We start from the raw sequence: 20932 nt of genomic DNA on the forward strand, positions 1-20932 counted from the left end.
GGGAGTGGGAGATCGGGGCCGGTTTCTCCGCCGGAACGGAGTGAAGGGGGTGGAGTTACCAGTGTGTCAGAGGGAGCAGAGCAAGAAGGAGACAGGGGGAGGAGATCGGAGCAGGGCGCTCTGCCGGAAGGGGCGGAGAGTAGCACCGGGAGCAGTGTAGCGGTCGAGAGAAAGGTCAGAAGCAACGTACGCGCGCCAAGTTCAAATGTGGAGGCGCGCGGAAGTGAGGAGAGCCCTGGGGAGGAGCCCGGCCCCAAAGCGCGAAGGAGGGGGGAAGAGGCGTCAGAGGATTCAGCCTCGGGCGAGTCCCGGCGGGAGGGAACCCAGGGGGGCAGAAAGACCCTGCGGAAGAGGAAGGAGAGGAAGAGGTGGTCCAGCACAAGCCTCTTAAACTGGTGTAGAGGCGGTACCGACTCAGAGGGGACTTCAGCGGTCTAATGTTACAGACGTAGAGCCACGGAGATGGAATGTAAAAGGAGCAATGATCTTCAATAAAGACTTTTGTAAATAAAGTGGATTGGACTTAGGTCTCTTGTGAGCTGGGACCAACGGGTGGCTCTGACAGGTACTCACAGTACTCTCCTGATCTACATCTCTAAACTGATTTGGGTATTCACAACTCAAAGCTCAAGATGAATTCACTTTCGTAGGCACATCACAATGGGTATCCTGTGAAGAGAGTGCTTGAATACTGTAGCCAGAATAGCACCCTCTAGAAATTGTAAGAAAATTCTCATCATCTCATTGAAAGAGATGGGTTTGCTTAATGTTGAGAAGGGATGTTTAAAAGGGAAACATCAAATACCACATACCAATATTACTACAGCATGCTGAAGAAACATCAGCATGCTGAAGGGTTTTGTACCTTGACTGTCCTTTGAAAGATGGGCCCTGGGAGGCAAGAAGGGGAAGAAGACAATGCAATATATTACCCTCTCCAGAGGACATGCTTAATGCTCCCATGGTGAGAACCTACAGTCACTTCCCTTCACTGCTACAGAACAGTGGGTGGAGTCATAAAGATGCCCAGAAGGGCTGGCTGAAGCATTTAAATTATTCCCAGTCTTAATCTTTTAAATGTTCCCTAAGACTGCCATGGAGCATTACCAGCACAGAATGCAGATGCTGATGAGAAAGTCTTCTTACATCTCCTTCCACTTTCTCTCTCACTCGCTGAATGATCAAACCAAAGGAGATGGCTATGCCTCTAGAGCCCTAACGACCAAGGAGCCAACAGAGGGAGGCGTTACAATGAAGGGCGTGTCACAAGGACCTCCACAACCTAGCAACCACCAGCACTCAACTGACACTACTCTCAACTGACACTACCAAGTTTCCTTATATGGCTTTTAATCCATGTTCCATTTTTTACAAGTATGTAAAATGAAATTTATTCCTTTATATTCAAGCTTCCATTGTTCCTGCACCTACTGTGCATTAGCTATCTAATCTACCTCTCTGCCTCTTTGGTTCAAATGCCACACACCAAAAGGCTATGGAAAGGGCCCTGTGTCTTCGAAAATTCACAAAGTGATTCATTGCAGCTCAACAGCAGCCCTCTCCTTCTTTTCAGTGCCATCCTATAGGATTGCTGAACAGTGGAAAACCAGAAATCACCCCTTGCATGTTTATTAATTTTATTACCCTCCTTCACTAGCAGGTCCCAGGGCAAGTTACAACCATCAAAAATTATTATTGTTGTTGTTATTAATTAAATTTGTATACCGCCCTATACCCACAGGTTTCCGGGCAGTTCACAGGATAAGATCAAAATATAAAAATACATAATACATAATAAAAACAAAAACAACCCAATAATCCCCCCAACACATTTTAAATGGACATTAGATGTCAATCAGATTGACCAAAGGTCTGGTTAAAAAGGAACGTTTTCCCAGGTGCCTAAAGGTGTACAGTGGTACCTCAGGTTACCTACGCTTCAGGTTACAGAGTCCACTAACCCAGAAATAGTGCTTCAGGTTAAGAACTTTGCTTCAGGGTGGTAACAGAAATTGTGCTCTGGTGGCGCGGCGGCAGCAGGAGGCCCCATTAGCTAAAGTGGTGCTTCAGGTTAAGAACAGTTTCAGGTTAAGAACGGACCTCTGGAACGAATTAAGTATTTAACCTGAGGTACCACTGTACAATGAAGGCGCCAGGAGAACTTTCCTGGGGAGAGCATTCCCCAGACGGGGAGCCACCGCAGAGAAGGCCTGTTCTCGTGTTGCCACCCTATGGACCTCTCAAGGATAAGGCATGTGAAGAAGGGCCTCAGAAGGTGATCTCAGGGTCCGGGTAGATTCATATGGAAAGAGGCAGTCTTTGAGGTATTGTGATCCTGAGCCGTTTAAGGCTTTATAGGTCAAAACCAGCACTTTGAATTGGGCCTGGGAACTAACTGGTAGCCAGTGCAGTCGGACCAGAATTGGTGTAATATGCTTAAACCGTCTTGCACTGGTGAGCAACCTGGTGGCTGAATTCTGCACTAGCTGAAGTTTCTGAACCATCTTCAGAGGCAGCCCTACGTATAAGACATTTAGTTACAAGTCACTGTGTGATGAATGTGTATGCATGATCCAAACTTAAGATGAATGAAAGAAAGAAAGTTCAAGTAAGTTGTGGTTTCTTTGTAGTTCTGAAGGAATATTGCACAACAGCAATACTTCAAATGTACACCGTTAATATTTTATTCCTGTAGAATCTAAAGGCCTGCTCTTGATCCTCACAAAGATGGCATCAGACTCAGAGAAAACATATTTCACGCAGGTCAAGACTTCTGTTCATTTAATGGTTCTGAAGCAGGAGAATATATTATTAGTATTTCCATCCTTCCATCACTGTGATAGAAGGGTTGCCATAATGCTTATTGTCCATGCTACTATTGAAGGAACTAAAATCTTGTCTTTCTTAAAATGTGGCAATCCTTCTCTTAAGATTGGGTGCCTGTCCAATAGCCTGAATCCTACACTATCAGAATCTTGTTGCTGTTACATCCCCAATTTCTCCATTAAGGAAAGACCCTCACTCAACTGAACAGTGATAGCTCTACTTTACAGTGTATTTTTAACACCTCCAAGTAGTTTATCCAGTCCTCTGCATAGACTTCATTATCGTGTTTATCATCATACCTATTCTTCAAAGGAAACATGCTTTCCTCCTTCACAGAAATAAAATTCTGTTTGCAAAGGGTGGGGGTGAGCAAAACAAAGGCACACAATTCTCTGCTGAATACAGAACAATAAAATGATGTTGGTGGGTGAGGATCCCAGCTCCTTTGATGGCCACACAATTGTTCTGGTACCAGAGATGCTATGTAACTTATTCGATCAAGACCCCAGCCCCCAGTCTCCAATGCAATACAGAAGACAATTGCTCGGGCTGGTTAGATGTCCTCATGCCAACCTTTTCTGTGATTGTTCCATACGCCGGCTCTGACTCACCATCTACTTTGTTTGCCTCTCTGTACATCTTGGAGATTTCCTATAATTAATTTCAGAATGGCTACATGTACAGCTTGCTGCCATTTCCAATTTGCGTCTTCCCCCCTTCAGACCGATGAGCAAAAGTGCATACACATATTGCATCAGGCAATTCCTACTTGCTCTGACTTTGATTCAATCAATACAGCTCATGCATGTCTTGTCACTGATTTGATCACAACGCAAAAGGAATCTTGCTGCTTTTGTGTGATCGCAAGATGATTCCTTTGGGCTCCAGTGTGACTATGCCTTGTAAAGATTACTTGACCACAAGATCAGTTAATCCCCATACCTGGAAAGAAAATCAAGTCAGGATTTTAAATTTTTTTTGTCAGCATCCTTAATGATTTCTATTTGCACGTGTTGGTTAATCCATTAACACTCTTGTTTTGAAACTAAAGCATATGCAATGGAGCAAAGGCCAAATGCTACGAATGGATCGTTATTCATTATTCTTCACAGAGTAGCACCCAAGCAGCTTTCCTACCAGTGAGCACTCAATAAATAATAAGGCTTGAATAATACATTGGAGGCTTCCCATCTCCTTTGTTTCAGTCACATCAGTCTCAACGGAAATTCGGCAAGTTTAGCATTATGGATCTTAATGTGGATGACTAGCGTACATAACAAAACAACAGCACATTCTCAAAGCAAATTGCCAAACGTTGATGTTTCCGTTCCCTGTTTTTACAGTTACAGCCAAAGACCTTAAATATTTGCTCAGAAAAGAGAGCTAAATCTGGAGCATATCACTTAGGCTCAGAGGTTGCTGCGCCTTGCAGGTCTTCAGCTAACCGTCTTTTTAAATAAAGTAAGCGCCAGACATCGACACATCTGCACAAGCCATTTAAAAACATGCCTTCCTGTGCCTTCGGCTGCTGATCCACTGAGAGACAACTGCTCTGGGATCTTTGTCAACTCTTACCAAGCTGAAACCATTCCATCTGGCTGCAAAGAAGAGGGAAAGGGGAGAAGCAGATTGCTCCACTGACTTTGCTGACAGACCATTGACCTTTGCCTCCACCTCAGAAGTCAGTAGCCACTCCAGCAAGCTATCTGAATTGTCTCAGTCCCAGCTGTTTGCTATAAGAGCTGTAGCTTTAATAACTGCTGGCCAAGCACACTCCCCCCCCTCCTTCCTCCTTCCTTTTGTGTCCTGTCTTTAAAAATCTAAGCCTACTTTTTATTAAGCAGCCACACTGGGTGCTGTTTTGGCTAAAGAGCAAAAAGCATTTTGAGAGATTGAAGCTCAATACAGAGCTTGGGTGGAGTTAAGCACAGTGCTTGCTTCTTGGTACTGCAACCATGCACAGTTCTCTTTAAATCTACCAAAGTTATTGAGAGGGGGGAAGCATTTGCATCACCTCATCCATGACGCGGGTGGTGCTGTGGGTTAAACCACAGAGCCTAGGACTTGTCGATCAGAAGGTCGGCGGTTCGAATCCCCGCGACGGGGTGAGCTCCCGTTGCTCAGTCCCTGCTCCTGCCAACCTAGCAGTTCGAAAGCACGTCAAAGTGCAAGTAGATAAATAGGTACCGCTCCGGTGGGAAGGCAAATGGCGTTTCCATGCACTGCTCTGGTTCGCCAGAAGCGGCTTAGTCATGCTGGCCACATGACCCGGAAGCTGTACGCTGGCTCCCTTGGCCAGTAAAGTGAGATGAGCGCCACAACCCCAGAGTCGGCCACGACTGGACCTAACGGTCAGGGGCCCCTTTACCCTTTACCTTTTATCCATGATATTTCTATGCTATAACTTTTCGGAGGGGGCCGATATTTGAGAAAATAGTCTCAAGACTCCAAACAAGCAAGGTTGCTGTTGTAAAATCTTCTGAGGGGCAGATGGGGCTTGTCAACCTGGGAAGGTAGCCCATCTAGGAGAAGGAAATACAGTCTTAGCTTGGTTCTCGAATTTAATCCATTCCACGAGTCCGTTCGACTCCCAGAACAGTTTGAGAACCAAGGCGTGGCTTCTGATTGGCTGCAGGAGGCTCCTGCAGCCAATCAGAAGCCTTGGAAGCCTTGGAAGCCACACAAGATGTGCGGCTTACAAAAATCATTTGAAAACTTGAATGCTCACTTCTGGTTTTCGATCGTTTGGGAGCCAAACGAGTTTCAAGGCATTTGGCTTCAGAAATTCCACTGTAAAGCAAAGCCAAAAAAAAGCAGGCAAAAAGAAATAGGCAATTCCACAACAACACAAAGCCAAAAAGTTTTATATTGTCAGTTAAAACGGCACACTTTTGGTTTGTTTTTTTAATCTGCATAAGGAAAGCCAGATGAATAGAGGCTGAGAGAAAAAAATGAGCCAGCCTTCTGCTGTGAAGCACAGTGCTTCAAGGGATGTATTGTGCTTCTCCTTGTAACACAGTTCTTTATTCAGCAGTAGTAGAAAGTGCATTTGGTTTTTTAAAGAAGATTTGACAATATTTTGCCTCTATTTCAGAGCAGAAGAGCTGCAGCGAAGTATGAGTGAGCAGACCAATCATTTGGAGCCTCCACTTCCTGCAACAAATATTTTTGGAGACACATTTCAAGCTATTATGGGGAATTTGTAGCCGTGGTCATTGGCTAGGGCTGAAGGGAGCCAGAGCCCAACAGGAAATGGAGGGTCACAGGTTTGTGGAGAGGTCAGAGTTCATCATGGATGGAGCTCATACTTGCATTGAGCATTCATGCCTTTGCCAAATAAAGGCTTTTGTTTGTAGTTAATGCCAATCAATGAATGGCAGCTGCTTCTTGGCTAGCTATATTAGAATTAATCTTTAGTGTGCTGATAAATCATTGTACCTTTATTACATCAGTCAAGTAAAATAAACACATAATTTTAATGAGTTTCCTAAGCACTAGTTTTTGCATTGTGCTTTGTCTACTGAGATGCTGTGCAATTCATTTGGGAACAATCATGTCAAAAATTGGGAATATTCACTTCAGAGGAACGGTAACATTACAGAAAGAGAGAAATAGGTGGAGGAAATGAAGAGATTCTTTACTCATTTCTAACCTCTTTACCTTCATGCAACTACCAAACCATAGTCTATCAGTACATCTGAATGTAGTCAAAGTCTATGCAGGCATAACAAAAGCCTATTCACAGGACACACAAAATGAAACCTTTTCTTCACACAACCAATAGTTAACCTCTGGAACTAACTGCTGCAAAGCATGCTGATAGCTTGTGGCTTACATGCCTTGAAGGCAGCCCTGTTTAGGGAAGTTTTTAATGTATGATGTTTTACCGTGTTTTAATATTCTGTTGGAAGCTGCCCAGAGTGGCTGGGGAAACCCAGTCAAGTGGGTGGGGTATAAATAATAAAATTATTATTATTATTATGAAAGTGGGGTTAGATAAAGGCTTTTGACAGCTCTTAGATGCCTGCCCCTCCTCGATAAGGGTAAGGGATCTGGGGGTGTGGATCCTGCCCAAAGCCCTTGGGGTGCCCCTAATTGATGTAGGGCTCCCCCGTTGGTGGTTTACCCTTAGTTCGACTCCATGCAGATGGGCAGGAGTCAAGATTTAGCTTGGCTTCACCCAATGCCTAAGCCAAACCGTTCACATCTGTAACCAATAAAGTTGTGGCCTGTTTTAGCCCATGAAGCTAAATACTCGTGTCCGTGTGTTCATTAATCAATAGGAAACTGCAGGGCTCAGGGCCTTGGCTCATAAAGGCTTTTGACAGCTCTTAGGCCTCCTGGCTAAATGGAATTTCCATGATCAGAGGTTTGGTACCTCTGAATACCAGTTTGAGTGGCAACAATGGCTGAGGTTTGACACTTTCACTCTGTTCATGGGCTCCCCAGAAGCATCTGACTGGATATTCCTGGAAAGAGGAAGCTGGACTAGAAGAATTTTCCACCAGATCCTGAATCATAGGCATGCATATGTGCCCAAGCACACCCCAATGTTTTAAAAAAAACCCAGGGATTGTGGCAAGGAGGATAGAGTGAGGTTAAAAAAAAAAGAAAAAGGTAAAGGACCTCTTGATGGTTAAGTCCAGTCAAAGGTGACTATGGGGTTGCGGCGCTCATCTTGCTTTTCAGGCCAAGGGAACCAGCGTTCGTCCACAGACAGCTTTCTGGGTCACGTGGCCAGCATGACTAAACCGCTTCTGGCTCAAAAGAACACCATGATAGAAACCAGAGTGCATGGAAATGCTGTTTACCTTCCTGCTGCAGCAGTTGCTATTGGTGTGTTTTCAAGATGCTAGGTTTGCAGGAGCTGGGACAGAGCAATGGGAGCTCACCCCATTGCATGGATTCTAACCACTAACCTTCTGATCGGCACGCCCAAGAGGCTCAGTGGTTTAGACCGCAGCGCCACCCGCATCCCTAGGAGAGAGTACAGAGTGGCAACCCAGCTCCCTCAGCTTCCACGACTCTTGGAGAAGCAGCAGTGGGAGAGAGACAAAGGCAGAGGGAAACGTACAAAAGGCTGGAGTGGAACTGCAGCTTCTGCCTGTGTTGGGCTCCATCTCACGGCTATGCATTCATCTGAGTTCCACTTGCCACCTTTGACTATGCTGGCCAGGGATGGCGGGAGTTCTGGTTCATGTTCAACAGCATCTGGCAAGCCAAAGGTTATGTACTTCTATCATAGCATCCAGGAGAGGGGTGGGGAAACTCAGGCCTGGGATGGGAAAAATGCCTCCCTGTGGCCATCTCTCTATGCATACATAGCTGTCAACTTACAGATTTGAAAATAAGGGACCAGCAGCCTCGAAAATAAGGGATCAGCAGCCAAAATAAGGGATTTTCCGAACACAGGTATGTTCAACTACTGAGCCCCTCCGAGCCAAAGGCAGAAAGCCCAGCCAGCAGCCAAACGAAGCCTCAAGCGATGGTTCCCACAGCGCAGCAACCCGGCAAAGGGGATGCAGCAAGGAAAACCACCATCACCTCTCCGCTGGGAAGCGCTGAGCAAAGGAGAGTCCCCAGGCAATGCGGCCGATTTGATCGGCACAAGGCATGCAAGCTCCACCCCCTAGTCATTCTTAGACTCCTTATTGGGTGAGCAACGCAGCCAAGCAACACAGTTGGAGCCTCCCTCCTCCCTGGCCAGCAGGGAGGGAGGGAGAGGAGCTGCTTCCTTTGAAACCTGGGAAATTTAAGGGACATCATCAATAAGGGACAGTAGCGGGACACGGCGCTGGGATAAGGGACTTTCCCGCCAAATAAGGGACGGTTGACAGCTATGGCATACACAAGCCACACACCTTCACCAGGTCTGCTCTACTCCCTCAAGTGCACAACATAGGCAGTGTCTTTTGCTTGCCCAGATGAAAAGCAGTGTGGACTGTGTATGTATAGAAACTTCAGATATTCGCATGGCTGAAATGCCTTTTGTACATAGATAAGTGTTCTATCCATTGCTCCGCCCCTTTTGCCTCTAGCCCCGCCTACTCATAAGGTTTCCCATGAGGGCACAGATGCTTGATTGGCACTCAGAAAGCTCCACACTAAAGAGATTTATATTACTATTATTTGTCACAGCCAAGGAGACACACAAAGAAACGCCAGTTATTGGCAGCTCTATAGGGGTAGAAGGAAACCATATGCATATTAACACATCGCAATCTGTTTTAACAACTGAGATTCTTTTAGCAATTAGCAAAGCATTATTTTGCAGTTAGGATGTACACAAGTGGTTTCCCCCGCTCCCTCCTTAAGAGTGATATTTTTCTCTCTCTTTTTTAATTAGAATGGAGTGAATCATGCAAAATAATTTGCTTCTTATATTATTGGCTTTGTGTTTGTGAGTAAGCTCCAATTATCTCAAATGTGTTATTTTTTCTTCTTTTTGACATTAAGAAGCCAAAATATTTTCCCCCAAAACCAAATTAGTTGTGCGGGGCCTGTACCAGTGTGAAAATGGGTTCGAATGAGAGAGAGAGAGAGAGAGAATGAAACTTGATAAATTTCTACCATTGGTAGTTGTGAAAGACATGATTTAAGAACTGAACAAAAGAAGACGGAGTTTAATGGCTTGTTGTGGATGGAATGAAACAATTCACATTAAAGGTCACTTTCCTCCAGATTAATGGGGATCTGATGGCTCCCACAGAGAAATCCCATATTTGTCTACTCAAAAGTAAACCCCACTGAGTTCAATGGGGCTTACACCCAGGAAGCTGTGTACAGCATTACAGTTGGGAGGGGTCATAGCTCAATGGCAGAGCATTTGTCTTGCAAGCAGAAGGTCCCAGGTTTAATAACAACAACAACAACAACAATAATTTATTTATACCCCACCCATCAGACTGGGTTTCCCTAGCCACTCTGGGTGCCTCCCAACAGAATATTAAAAACACAATAAAATATCAAACATTATATATATATAATATTGTTTAATATAAACAATTAATATATTTAAGGGTAAGCGCTCCTAAACATAATGAGACCTACTCCTGAATAAGTATACACTGAATCAGGTTTCCAGGCTGAGATCCGTACAACAGGATTGCAACTCCATGTGCACTGACATGAGATGAAGCCCTGCTCAGGTCAAAATGCAGGGCAAGCCTTACTTGTGCCTAAAGATAAAGGTAAAGGACCCCTGACCATTAGGTCCAGTCACAAACGACTCTGGGTTGTGGCACTCATCTTGCTTTATTGGCTGAGGGAGCCGACATTTGTCCGCAGACAGTTTTTCCAGATCATTTGGCCAGCATGACTAAGCCGCTTCTGGCAAAACTAGAGCAGAGCACGGAAATGCCGTTTACCTTCCCGCCGGAGTGGGATCTATTTATCTACTTGCACTGTGACATGTTTTCTTTGACTGCTAGGTTGGCAGGAGCAGGGACCGAGCAACGGGAGCTCACCCCGCCACAGGGATTCGAACCACAACCTTCCGATCGGCAAGCCCCAGGCTCAGTGGCTTAGACCACAGTGCCACCCGCGTCCCTCTTGTGCCTACTCATAAGCAAACATTGTTAACTTCATTGAGACTTACTCCCAGGTAAATGTATACTGTACATGGGTACAGTCTTAAATATATTCAGAGAGGTATCCAGTTGTCCAATATCACTGTGGGGAAAATACCTCTCTCGCACTGACACATTATTATTGCTTTCATTATTTTGTTGTTTTTTATATATACACAGAGCAGCTCTGGGTCAGGTTAAAGGAAGAGACGAGGGAGAGTGGCCTGTTTCACCTCACAGGGTCTGAAGAAGACACAAGTGCCTTTGCTGTTTGTTTTCGTGTATGCCTCACAGCAACAAAAAGTTGGCTACTCAAGCCGCTTTAAGAAGTCCTGAATGTTGTTGAGGGCCACCAAAAATGGCCACAAGGGCTGAATGTGGCCCCCAGGCTACATGTTGGAGCATTCTGTTATAGAGGTTACCGGCAGCAAGTTCCATCACCCCTGACCATAGGTCATGCTGGCTAGGTCTGATGCGACCTGCAGTCCAGAAACACCTGGAGGGGCACAGATTCCCCACCCCAGTCCTATACAATCGCATCCTGGGTAGGTCTAACCACACTCAGCTGGAAATAAATTGCATCGCTTTGGGTGGAATTGATTTGCACATAATGATATGCTGAGAATCACAGCCTTTGATTCCCCCAAACAAAAGACGTCTTGTGAAAAATACCTCTTTTGTTCCGTATACCAACTGACAAAAGCCCAAAGAATGGGCTTTAGAAACATGTCTCTTTTCTCTGGGGATGTAGGTTAGAAGGAGATGTTCTGATGCTTGCAAGCGACTTACGCATCTCACATTGGTTCTAGCACATTTCCCAGACCAGCTATGTGCTTGGAATATTTACTGTGGTACATATGAAAGGAAAGGGCCTCAAAGAGAAGCAGTGTAGAGCAGTTCCATTGTGTTTATAGTAGTCACCAACAGGGGTGCCTGTGACTAAGGGCAAGGGCCTCTCCAAGTGGGGCTCAGAGGGACTCCTGTCTGAAAATTGGAAAACCAGTGCCAGTCAGACAGCCTTCAGCTAGATGGACCAATAGTTTGACTGCGCACATATCACCCAAAGAAGGGAGGGAGGAAAGGGAGGGGGAATGAAGGTACAGATTTGCATAAATAATAATAAAATAATAATAATTTATTATTTATACCCCGCCCATCTGGCTGGGTTTCCCCAGCCACTCTGGGTGGCTCCCAACAGACTATAAAAAATATGATAAAACATCAAACTTTAAAAACTTCCCAAAAAAGGGCTGCCTTCAGATGTCTTCTAAAAGTCAGATAGTTGTTTATTTCCTTGACATCCGATGGGAGGGTGTTCCACAGGGCAGGCACCACTACTGAGAAGGCCCTCTGCCTGGTTCCCTGTAACCTCACTTCTCACAGTGAGGGAACCACCAGAAGGCCCTCGGAGCTGGACCTCAGTGTCCGGGATGAATGATGAGGGTGGAGACACTCCTTCAGGTATACTGAGCCAAGGCTGTTTAAGCCTTTATGGTCAGCACCAACACTTTGAATTCTGCTCGGAAATGTACTGGGAGCCAATGAAGGTCTTTCAGGACCAGTGTTATATGGTCTTGGCAGCCACTCCAAGTCACCAGTATAGCTGCCACATTCTGGATTAGTTGTAGTTTCCGGGTCACCTTCAAAGGTAGCCCCACATAGAGCACATTACATTTGTCCAAGCAGGAGATACTAGAGCATGCACCACACTGGCGAGACAGTCTGCAGGCAGGTAGAATTTCAACACTTGCTTATTCAAATTTATGTGCATAGCTGCAAATTAAGAACTAGTAATTGTAATCTAAATAGAAACCGAAGGCATCTGCCATGGTGGAGAAGTCTGTGGACGACTCTGCTGCCCTTGCTTTCCATTTTTTAGAGTTAGAGTTGTATAAAGGTTAGAGTTGCTTCCCTGGCTCTGACCACTTTTGCATCTGGCCCCTCCCATCGCAACTCAGAAAGTTGTCTTTGAGGCAATGTGACCCCTGGGCTGCAAAAGGTGCCCCCACCCCACCCCTGATGTACAGGAAGTGATAGGCTCACCTATCCATTCTTAAGGAAACCAGCCCTGAGTGCTCACTGGAAGGACAGATCATGAAGCTGAGGCTCCAATACTTTGGCCACCTCATGAGAAGAGAAGACTCCCTGGAAAAGACCCTGATGTTGGGAAAGATGGAGGGCACAAGGAGAAGGGGGCGACAGAGGACGAGATGGTTGGACAGTGTTCTCGAAGCTACCAGCATGAGTTTGACCAAACTGCGGGAGGCAGTGGAAGACAGGAGTGCCTGGCGTGCTCTGGTCTATGGGGTCACGACTAAACAACAACAACAAAAGCTTTATATTCTCGAGTGGCTAAAGATAGGGAGCTTTGCACCAAACTTTCTCCCTCTATTTCCTTAACAATTCAGGTGGGGGGCACAGCTGAGCAGTAGGGGATATCCTTTGCCTTTGGGAGGCCTCAGCCTTGGTCCCTGACACCTCCAGTTAGAAGGAGGAGGAGGAATGAGAGAGCCTCTGCTACTGCTAGAGCACACAGTACAGAGCAAATAGTCTGACCAGCCCCAAGGCAGCTGTTTCTATTCACCAAGACAACATCCACGAAGCTGAAATAGGAATAAAGGTCATAAAGTATAACGACAAATGAAACTGATACGGAAATTAAAAACACCATTGCCAATTACATTACTGCTCGGCCTATTGTTCTCAAAACGTGACGTCTGTCTCCCTAGGGATGTGAATGGACATTAATAATTGGCAAAGGGAATAGAGAGGCTCTTGCTGGAACTGCTGGACCCTTTCTGCATCTGTTTGTGTTTGCAATGTGATAACTGTGTTGAACATTGCGATAGCAGAAGGAAAGTTGGGGCACAAGCGCTCTACTTTGAAAAGCCAGCTTAGCATTCACATCCATCTGGGAGAGGTGTACAGTGGTACCTCGGGTTAAGTACTTAATTCGTTCTGGAGGTCCGTTCTTAACCTGAAACTGTTCTTAACCTGAAGACCACTTTAGCTAATGGGGCCTCCTGCTGCCGCCACGCCACTGGAACATGATTTCTGTTCTTATCCTGAAGCAAAGTTATTAACCTGAAGCACTATTTCTGGGTTAGCGGAGTCTGCAACCTGAAGCGTCTGTAACCTGAAGCGTATGTAACCCGAGGTACCACTGTATAGAGAAAAATATAAAGAGTCTTTCTTTCTTTCTTTCTTTCTTTCTTTCTTTCTTTCTTTCTTTCTTTCTTTCTTTCTTTCTCTCTCTCTCTCTCTCTCTGGAAGATGGAGACATTGCATGTGAACATCACATTAGCCCGAAGTACCTCCACCCAATTTGAGAGTAATACAGATATTTTAGGCTACAAGTCCCTTCAGCCTTGGTCAGCATGGCCAATGGATGATGGGAGTGGTCAGCCAAAATGTTTGAAGGACTCCAGGTTAGGAAGGATTGGCATAACTGGCTATGCGGATGTCATTGGCCTAAAGATAAAGTCCCTACCAGAGAAGAATGGCAGATCAAGTATGGAGTATGCCAAAATGGCTAAAATGATAGGAAGAATCAAAAATCAGGAAGACCAAAATGTTAATTAGGAATGGGAAAAATCTACAACCTATCTTAAAATCCATTGTAAACAGTTAAAATCGTTAGTAGGATTGGAACAACACTTGTAGTTTAATGGTGAATTTTGGGACACAGTGGAGAGGTAAAAGATTTGGATTATCATAAAAGATGCTGGAGGAAATGATTGACAATAGGACCCACAAAGGGGAGGAGGGAAGACCAGGAGATTCTCTGGAATCTTGTTTCTATGATTTATGTTGGCTATGTGACTGTAAAATTTAAATCTGAAAACCATACATACACATACACCCAATCCCAAAAGAAAAAGAAAAAAGGAAGGATTGGTATAACTATTAATGGCATCTTCAGGTGTTTAGTTATGGTAGCTCTATAGCTGAAATGGGGCTAATGAGAATAAAGAGGGAGATATCAGCATGCTGGCATGAAAGCCAAGGTTTGCATAAGTAGGTTGGGGACTTAGGGGGAAGAAACTAAGGCCCGCAGAGATTTAAAAAATAATAATTCTGAAATGTCCCAAAGACAGGATGAAGCAGACTCAATGGCCATGGGATTTTAGCTGAACGTTAGAGGGGGGAATGGAAAACCAGGAGGGGATAGAAGCGGAACAGAAGAATGGATGACTGGCTTACTAGAACACCCAAAAAAGAAGAACCTTGCAGGAACAGACCAGTGGCCTATCTAGTCCAGCATTCTGTTCTCACAGTGGCCAAGCAAATGCCTATTGGGAGCCAACAAGCAGCACATGAGTGCAACGAGATCACTCTACGCTGCAACATTTTGTTGCAGCAGGTTCCACTTGTCCATGCTAACTGTCTGCAGAGGCACCCGCCCTTATCCTTTCCAGCTCCACTCACATGGTTGTGTTGAGAACCATCACCCAAGTGGGAGGCTGCCAACATGAAGCATGTATTGCATCTGAGGAATGATGGGAAATTGTTTCTTTGGCTGAAAGTGCATCATTAGAAAGTGCTGCTCTTCCCTGTGAAACTGCTGCAATGACTCTCAAGGCTTAGGTATACAATATACAAAGTAACTAATTAGTTGTATGCAGCCCAGCCATTCATGAAGGTCCTGGCAAAATTAAGAGAGCATGTAATCTTCCATTTAAGCCAAATAAAATTAATGCACTGTAAGATATATTTAGGACACGGGTGGCACTGTGGTGTAAACCACTGAGCCTCTGGGCTTGCCAATCAGGAGGTTAGCAGTTCGAATCCCCATGACAGGGTGAGCTCCCATTATCCGGGCCCAGCCTAACAGTTTGAAAGCACATCAAAGTGCAAGTAGATAAATAGGAACCGCTCCAGCGGGAAGGTAAATGGCATTTCTGTGCGCTGCTCTGGTTTGCCAGAAGCGGCTTAGTCATGCTGGCCACATGACCCGGAAAAACTGTCTGCGGACAAATGTTGGCTCCCTCGGCCAGTAAAGCGAGATGAGCGCCTCAACCCCAGAGTCGTTTGTGACTGGACTTAACTGTCAGGGGTCCTTTACCTTTAAGATATATTTTGATATGATATGATTTGTTATTTTGACCCCAGGTTTTTTGTCCATGGACTCATAATGTGGCTTGTGAGAATAAAAACAACAAAACATAAATAGCAATCATGAAAACAAAGGGGCTAAAATGGCAGCATATCAAAAGCGATAGACTCTTCCCCACCAAAGCTGCTGTTGTTCATGGTCCAGCTCAGCCTTGGTTGAGAACTTGCTTCTAGAACTGATGCCAAGTTGAAAGACTTGACAAGACCACCTCCCAGGAAACCACTATTCTAGGAGTAGTCAGTGTGGTGCCTTACAGGTGTCTTGGACTACAACAGCCCCATCATAACATGGCCAGTGGTCAAGAATAATGGCGGCTGTAATCCACAATGTCTGAAGGCTACCTTTGGCTACCTTTGAGAAGCATCTTAAGTTATCATGCTTGCTAGGTTGCCTTAAGCCATTGGATGACTGTGAAACCATCTATGTCCAATGACACTTGTGCAAAATCACACCCTTCATATTTGAGAAGCAACAGCAACTTTTTGTGTTTCCACTGGAAAGGCATAATTGAGAGGTGCTTTTTTTTTAAGGTGTCCTCCTTCTTCCACCAAGCCCTTCTTCCTTATCTAGCTGTTCAAAGGAGTCTCTTTCAAAATGGAGGAAATTAAGCAGTGAGATCCCCCAAGGATCTGTATTGGAGATGTGCGATTTAACGTACGGTGCAATCCCCTACATGTTTATTCAGAAGTTAAGTATCATTGTGTGCTTGGGATTGCAACCTTATTCATACATTATCTGGAGTTACAGGAACAAACAGAATGGCAGCCGAAGTTGCTCAAGAAGGATCTCTCCAAACCGGATGAACGGGCAACAAATCAGCAAATGAGATGCAATGTGATCAGAAAGTCAAGTATATTGCACCAGGAAACATCTCCACACATACACTCATTTGTATGTGTGCCTCTATAATGTTTGTGCCTGTGAAAAGTTGTGCATTGGGTAGCTACAGCTATATTTAACATGCTCTACTCACTATAAGGAAGCTCATGTCCTTGGAAAAGGTGAGGACAGTTGGATAGATTGTTCAGAAATTATAGGATGAGCTATTTGGGAAGGAGTACTTGACATTGATTTAAATATAAACAGCATTTATATAGCTGCACTATGACAGGAGTTATCTGGGTACCTCTCAAAGCAAAACATACAGCAGTTGGGATTTTACAGATACTTTGTTATATAGAATCCGGATAGTGTCTTGATAATTCAGGAAATGATTTTCCCCTCTTTTAATATGGACAAGGTTTGTGAATAATTCCTGCCATCCACCTTAAGTCCTTGAGATGAGTTGGTCCAAAATTCAGACAGAGAGACCACACACCATTAATTATGAAGTATCCTGTGGGCCTACTTATTCTCAGGTGATAAAGTTTGCACACATTGGCACTTCTAATGAAGCATTTCTCTGAAACAATCCCTAAGAGAAAACTGCCAATATTACTGTGGGATGGGGGGAAAATGCTAGCTGAAGTGTTTTATAAACTTCGGGAATGTTCATGCGGTAGTAAAGTCCCAGAGTATAGACTTTAGGATGTCAAAAATAAATGGATGTACCTCTTGGTCCTTTATTTGTGTAAAACAAAGTGCCCAAAGCTTTACAGTATAAGCCCACACCTTAACCTTAAAAAGGTGCTTTATTATTAAGCATAAATTTCACAGAAACGAAATAAAATCTGAAAATTACTGAGCTTGCCCAACTGCAGCTGAACTTAAATATATACTTAAATGTAGGCAAAACAATTCCCTTTTCCAGTGGAAGGTTTGTTTGTTTTTATCTCACGTACAGTATATCTTTTCTCAGTTTAATCCTATTAAAATCAGCTCAACATACAATGGCAAAACAGCATTTATGAATCACAGAGAAAAGGGTTTTTAGATGGTCTCTTTCCCTTCTAAAATGCACCCCAGCCCAGCATTGGCAACTCTGAGAATGTGAAGGCAGTGGACAACTTAAGCTTTCAAATCTCCAAGCCGTACTTGTGGGGGAAACAACTGAGTCTGCTGGGAGATCCTTGCAGAAACATGTTTCTCAATCAGAACTAGAAGATAAAGGAGTAGGAATTTCCATAGGCAGTGAAGCCAACCCTGCAAAACCATCTAAGCTCCTTATTCCCCACAGAGAGGAGAAACCAAGGACTTACTGCTGAATTTGTTCTCCTACAGTAGAAAGCAAATGCACATCTTGTAAATAATGCATGGCGATTTCCTTTTTGTCCTTCAAACAGGGCGTGTGGGGATGGGAAGAAAGGATACATAAGGAAGAGATGTGCTGCTTCCTAGCAATTGCTTTGTAGTTGGGTCTCATATTTGGGGGGGGGGGCGGGCAGTCTTCAATTCTAAACTCACCGACTGGGGAGAAAGTGCCACTAAGCTCGATGGGACCAAGTGCATTAAGCTTTGCAGAGCATGCCACACATATCTCTGTTGGTGGTTGCTGTAGCTTTTAACTCAAGAACGTCACCAGCAAAACCCTATGCACATCCACATCAAAAATAACCCCCTTTGGCTTCAGTGGAGCTCACTCCCAGGGAAGTGGGCACAAAGTTTCTGCCCAACCCTTAAAGAAAAAGAAACTAATTCCATGGCCACCGTTCCGTTCTGCAAAGAGGAAATGGTGCTCTGATAAGATATTGCTGCTCACAATGGAAGGAAATGAATTTGCACTCCCAGCTCCTTGTGCGAAGGCAAATGGGAAAAGGCTGACATTCACTTGGAGTTACACCCTTCCAATGGGCAGAATAACTTTGTGGATCCAGGTACACATCTGGAGGATAACCTATTATATTTATTTTTATTTTTTTATATACCCGTTCCCAGAGTATTCTCAACATCTAGCTTGCCTCCGCTTATTTCGCCTAATAGTTTAGAAATCTCCTGCATCTGGTGTCCATTTTGTTTACCGGGGACTTCCATGAAGAAAAAGAGCCTCACAAACTAGCTGTGCAAGGAGCTGCATCCCTGAAACAGGATGTGAAATGAAAGTAAGGGAAGGGCAATCTGGAAAGAATCCGAAATATGCATTTGGCAGAGAAGCATATCTACGGAGTCTGACCCAAAGAAACTTGGCTTTTTAAAAACAGGGCCATATGCAGAGGCTCTCTTCCCCCAAAGCTCTAGCAACTGAGCCACGTCACTATTTAATAGAAGAGAAACTTTGGCAATGCTAAATACCACCTTATCTATCGGACAGCAATGGAATTAAGTTGAGGTCCCCATGCATTTTGCCTTCCTTCTCCTAATGATTCCTCTGTTGAGCTGAGGCACCTCTGGTCTGCATGCCACAAGTTAGGCTGACTTATTATGCTACTTTGATGTGATTTCCCTCTCAACCTCCCCCCGCTCGATGCACACACTTTCAAGAGCCTGATACAATTCCTAGGGAACAAGGGAACACCCATTAACCACAATGGAAGTTAGATCAGGTCTTTCTTGCATAACTGCCAGCAGGGTGGTGGAGGGGAAAGCAGCAATGGACTGCCTGCTTCTATGCACATGTTTATTGCTCTGTTTTTTTTCTAGGGACTTCACAGGAGCTGCTCTGACCAGGAATGTTTCATAAGACCAAATGCTGGATGTTTAGCAGTCTAGATTAATCAAATGCACAGCAGTCTCCTGGTTTACATAAAGAGAGTGAGAGCTTGGTTTCAACTTCAGGAGAAGCAGAAAGGAGATGTTTGAAAGGCTCTTTGAAGCCATAAATTAGTAGCATGCATATATTCATCAAGAAGGTTTTCTTGCCTTAAGGTCCCTTGCTCCTCTTCTTAGACATCACATTTCTAACCTTAGCTTTCAGCTTGTTTGTCACAGCCTAGCATTTCATTTTATCACATTCACACTGCAATTGCATGAAATTTTAATTTTAATCCCAGGTGCAAACTCTTTGTGTCCAGCTGTTCTTGACAGAAATGCTTTTAAAGCAGGTCCCACGGCTAAAGGCAGCTTCTTCTCCGGATTTGCATGCACAAGTGAGTTCCTCAGTTATGATTAGCATTCTGGTTACCCAGAAAAAAATGCCTCCTGCAGGCATTTCAGCAGGAGAGTGAAACCAGAGGGCGGCTGTGTTTTGCCAGCAATTATAACAGGTTACCAAACTCACCAGGTGAGGCAAGCACCAATTGGCACTGGTCTTAAACCCTACAGTGCCATGCTTAGCTGGCAGTGGGGTCTTTGAACAGTCACCAACTGAACCTGCTGCATCTAAGAAACTGAAGAAGCAGAAAAATTAGCCATGAGGATTTCCTCCGCCTCCCCTTCTAACTTGGAGAACATTATCATAGAAGTGCGTGCATTTGGCTGCTAGTGGCTACAAGAACATAATGTGCATCCATCATTCAAAAGTCTGCAAAAAATGAAAATCTAGGTAGAGCATTTGGTTTCAGAGCTGCCATCCACCGATAAGAGTTTCAAAGAACTCTGTCTAAAAAATAATACCCCTTTTGCTCCTGTAAAATGCATGTACAGATCTCTCCAACTTTGCAAGGTGATTCTATCAGCATCATGCACAATTGTGTTTTTTTAAGAGGGTGGGTGTATTTTGTAATAAATAAATAAACAAACAAACAAGCACGAGAGAGAGGAGCTTACCTTTCTGACCCCATTAAAGCCATATTCTGCAGCAAGTTGCTTGGCTTCTGCCTCTCCCCCTTTGTGAAACTCAACCCAGAAATGATTCGTGTAGATGGGTCTTTCGGAGGCAGAGGCAAAACGAAGCAGCCCTATGAAAAAGAGGCCGGCTGCCTTCCAGTGTGGAGCAGCGTCTGCCTTCATGGCTCTTTCGGACAGGGAGTGCAAGGGAATGGTGGCTGAGTATGAGAACTGAAAATAACGGTAAGCAAAAGGAAGAGGATATAAATAATACAATGTCGACTTTGGGGTGGGGGAGGCTGATCAAGGGGCGAGCTGAAGGCAGCAGATCAACCGGTGCTGTGGCTTAGCATGTCTGTGCCTGGAGAAGAGGGGAAATCCGATGGGCTGGCAGCTCGTGAAATTATGCTGATGTGTGGTGTATGTGTGTGTGTATGTATGTGTGCGCGCGATGCCAGATCTGCATTTTTCAGCTCCTCCTCATCTCTAACACAGCGAGGCGGCTAAAAGAAAGCACCAACCCGAGCGAGGTGGGGCTGCGGGGCTGCCAATCGCGGCCAGGCAAGAGGGTGTGCGCTCCTCCCTCCTCTGCCTCCCAGCTAAACGCGCTGGCTGGAGGGCTGGCACCCAGGACAGGCAAAGCTTCCTAGCGGCGGCGACTTGCCTGATTCAGCACCTTGGAGAATTCCTCCATTTCTCCCAGCCCTGCGCGCGAGGAAGGAAAAGCCTAAGCAGGGGAAGGAGAAGCCCAAGGAGAGGGAGATAGATAAGCCCTCCAATTAGCATCCGTGCTGTCACTGTTTTGCCTCTGAGGGAGGCGATGCTGAAACAACAGCCCCCT

At 44.9% G+C, this 20932-nt stretch overlaps 1 protein-coding gene across 1 annotated transcript in view; it reads right to left on the reverse strand.

Moving 5' to 3' along the window:
* The window catches only part of PCSK2 (proprotein convertase subtilisin/kexin type 2), a 124472-nt gene extending 103900 nt beyond the window's left edge, over positions 1 to 20572 (reverse strand). Inside the window, exon 1 of the mRNA XM_081906257.1 lies at positions 20092 to 20572. Coding sequence (XP_081762383.1) covers positions 20092 to 20274 — 183 coding nt within the window. The 5' untranslated portion in view covers positions 20275 to 20572. The remainder of the gene's footprint in view (positions 1 to 20091) is intronic.
* Between the last annotated feature and the right edge of the window lie 360 nt (positions 20573 to 20932).

This window comes from Podarcis melisellensis (genome assembly GCF_964234715.1).
Source record: "Podarcis melisellensis genome assembly, chromosome: 3".
NCBI classification, from domain to species: Eukaryota; Metazoa; Chordata; class Lepidosauria; order Squamata; family Lacertidae; genus Podarcis; species Podarcis melisellensis.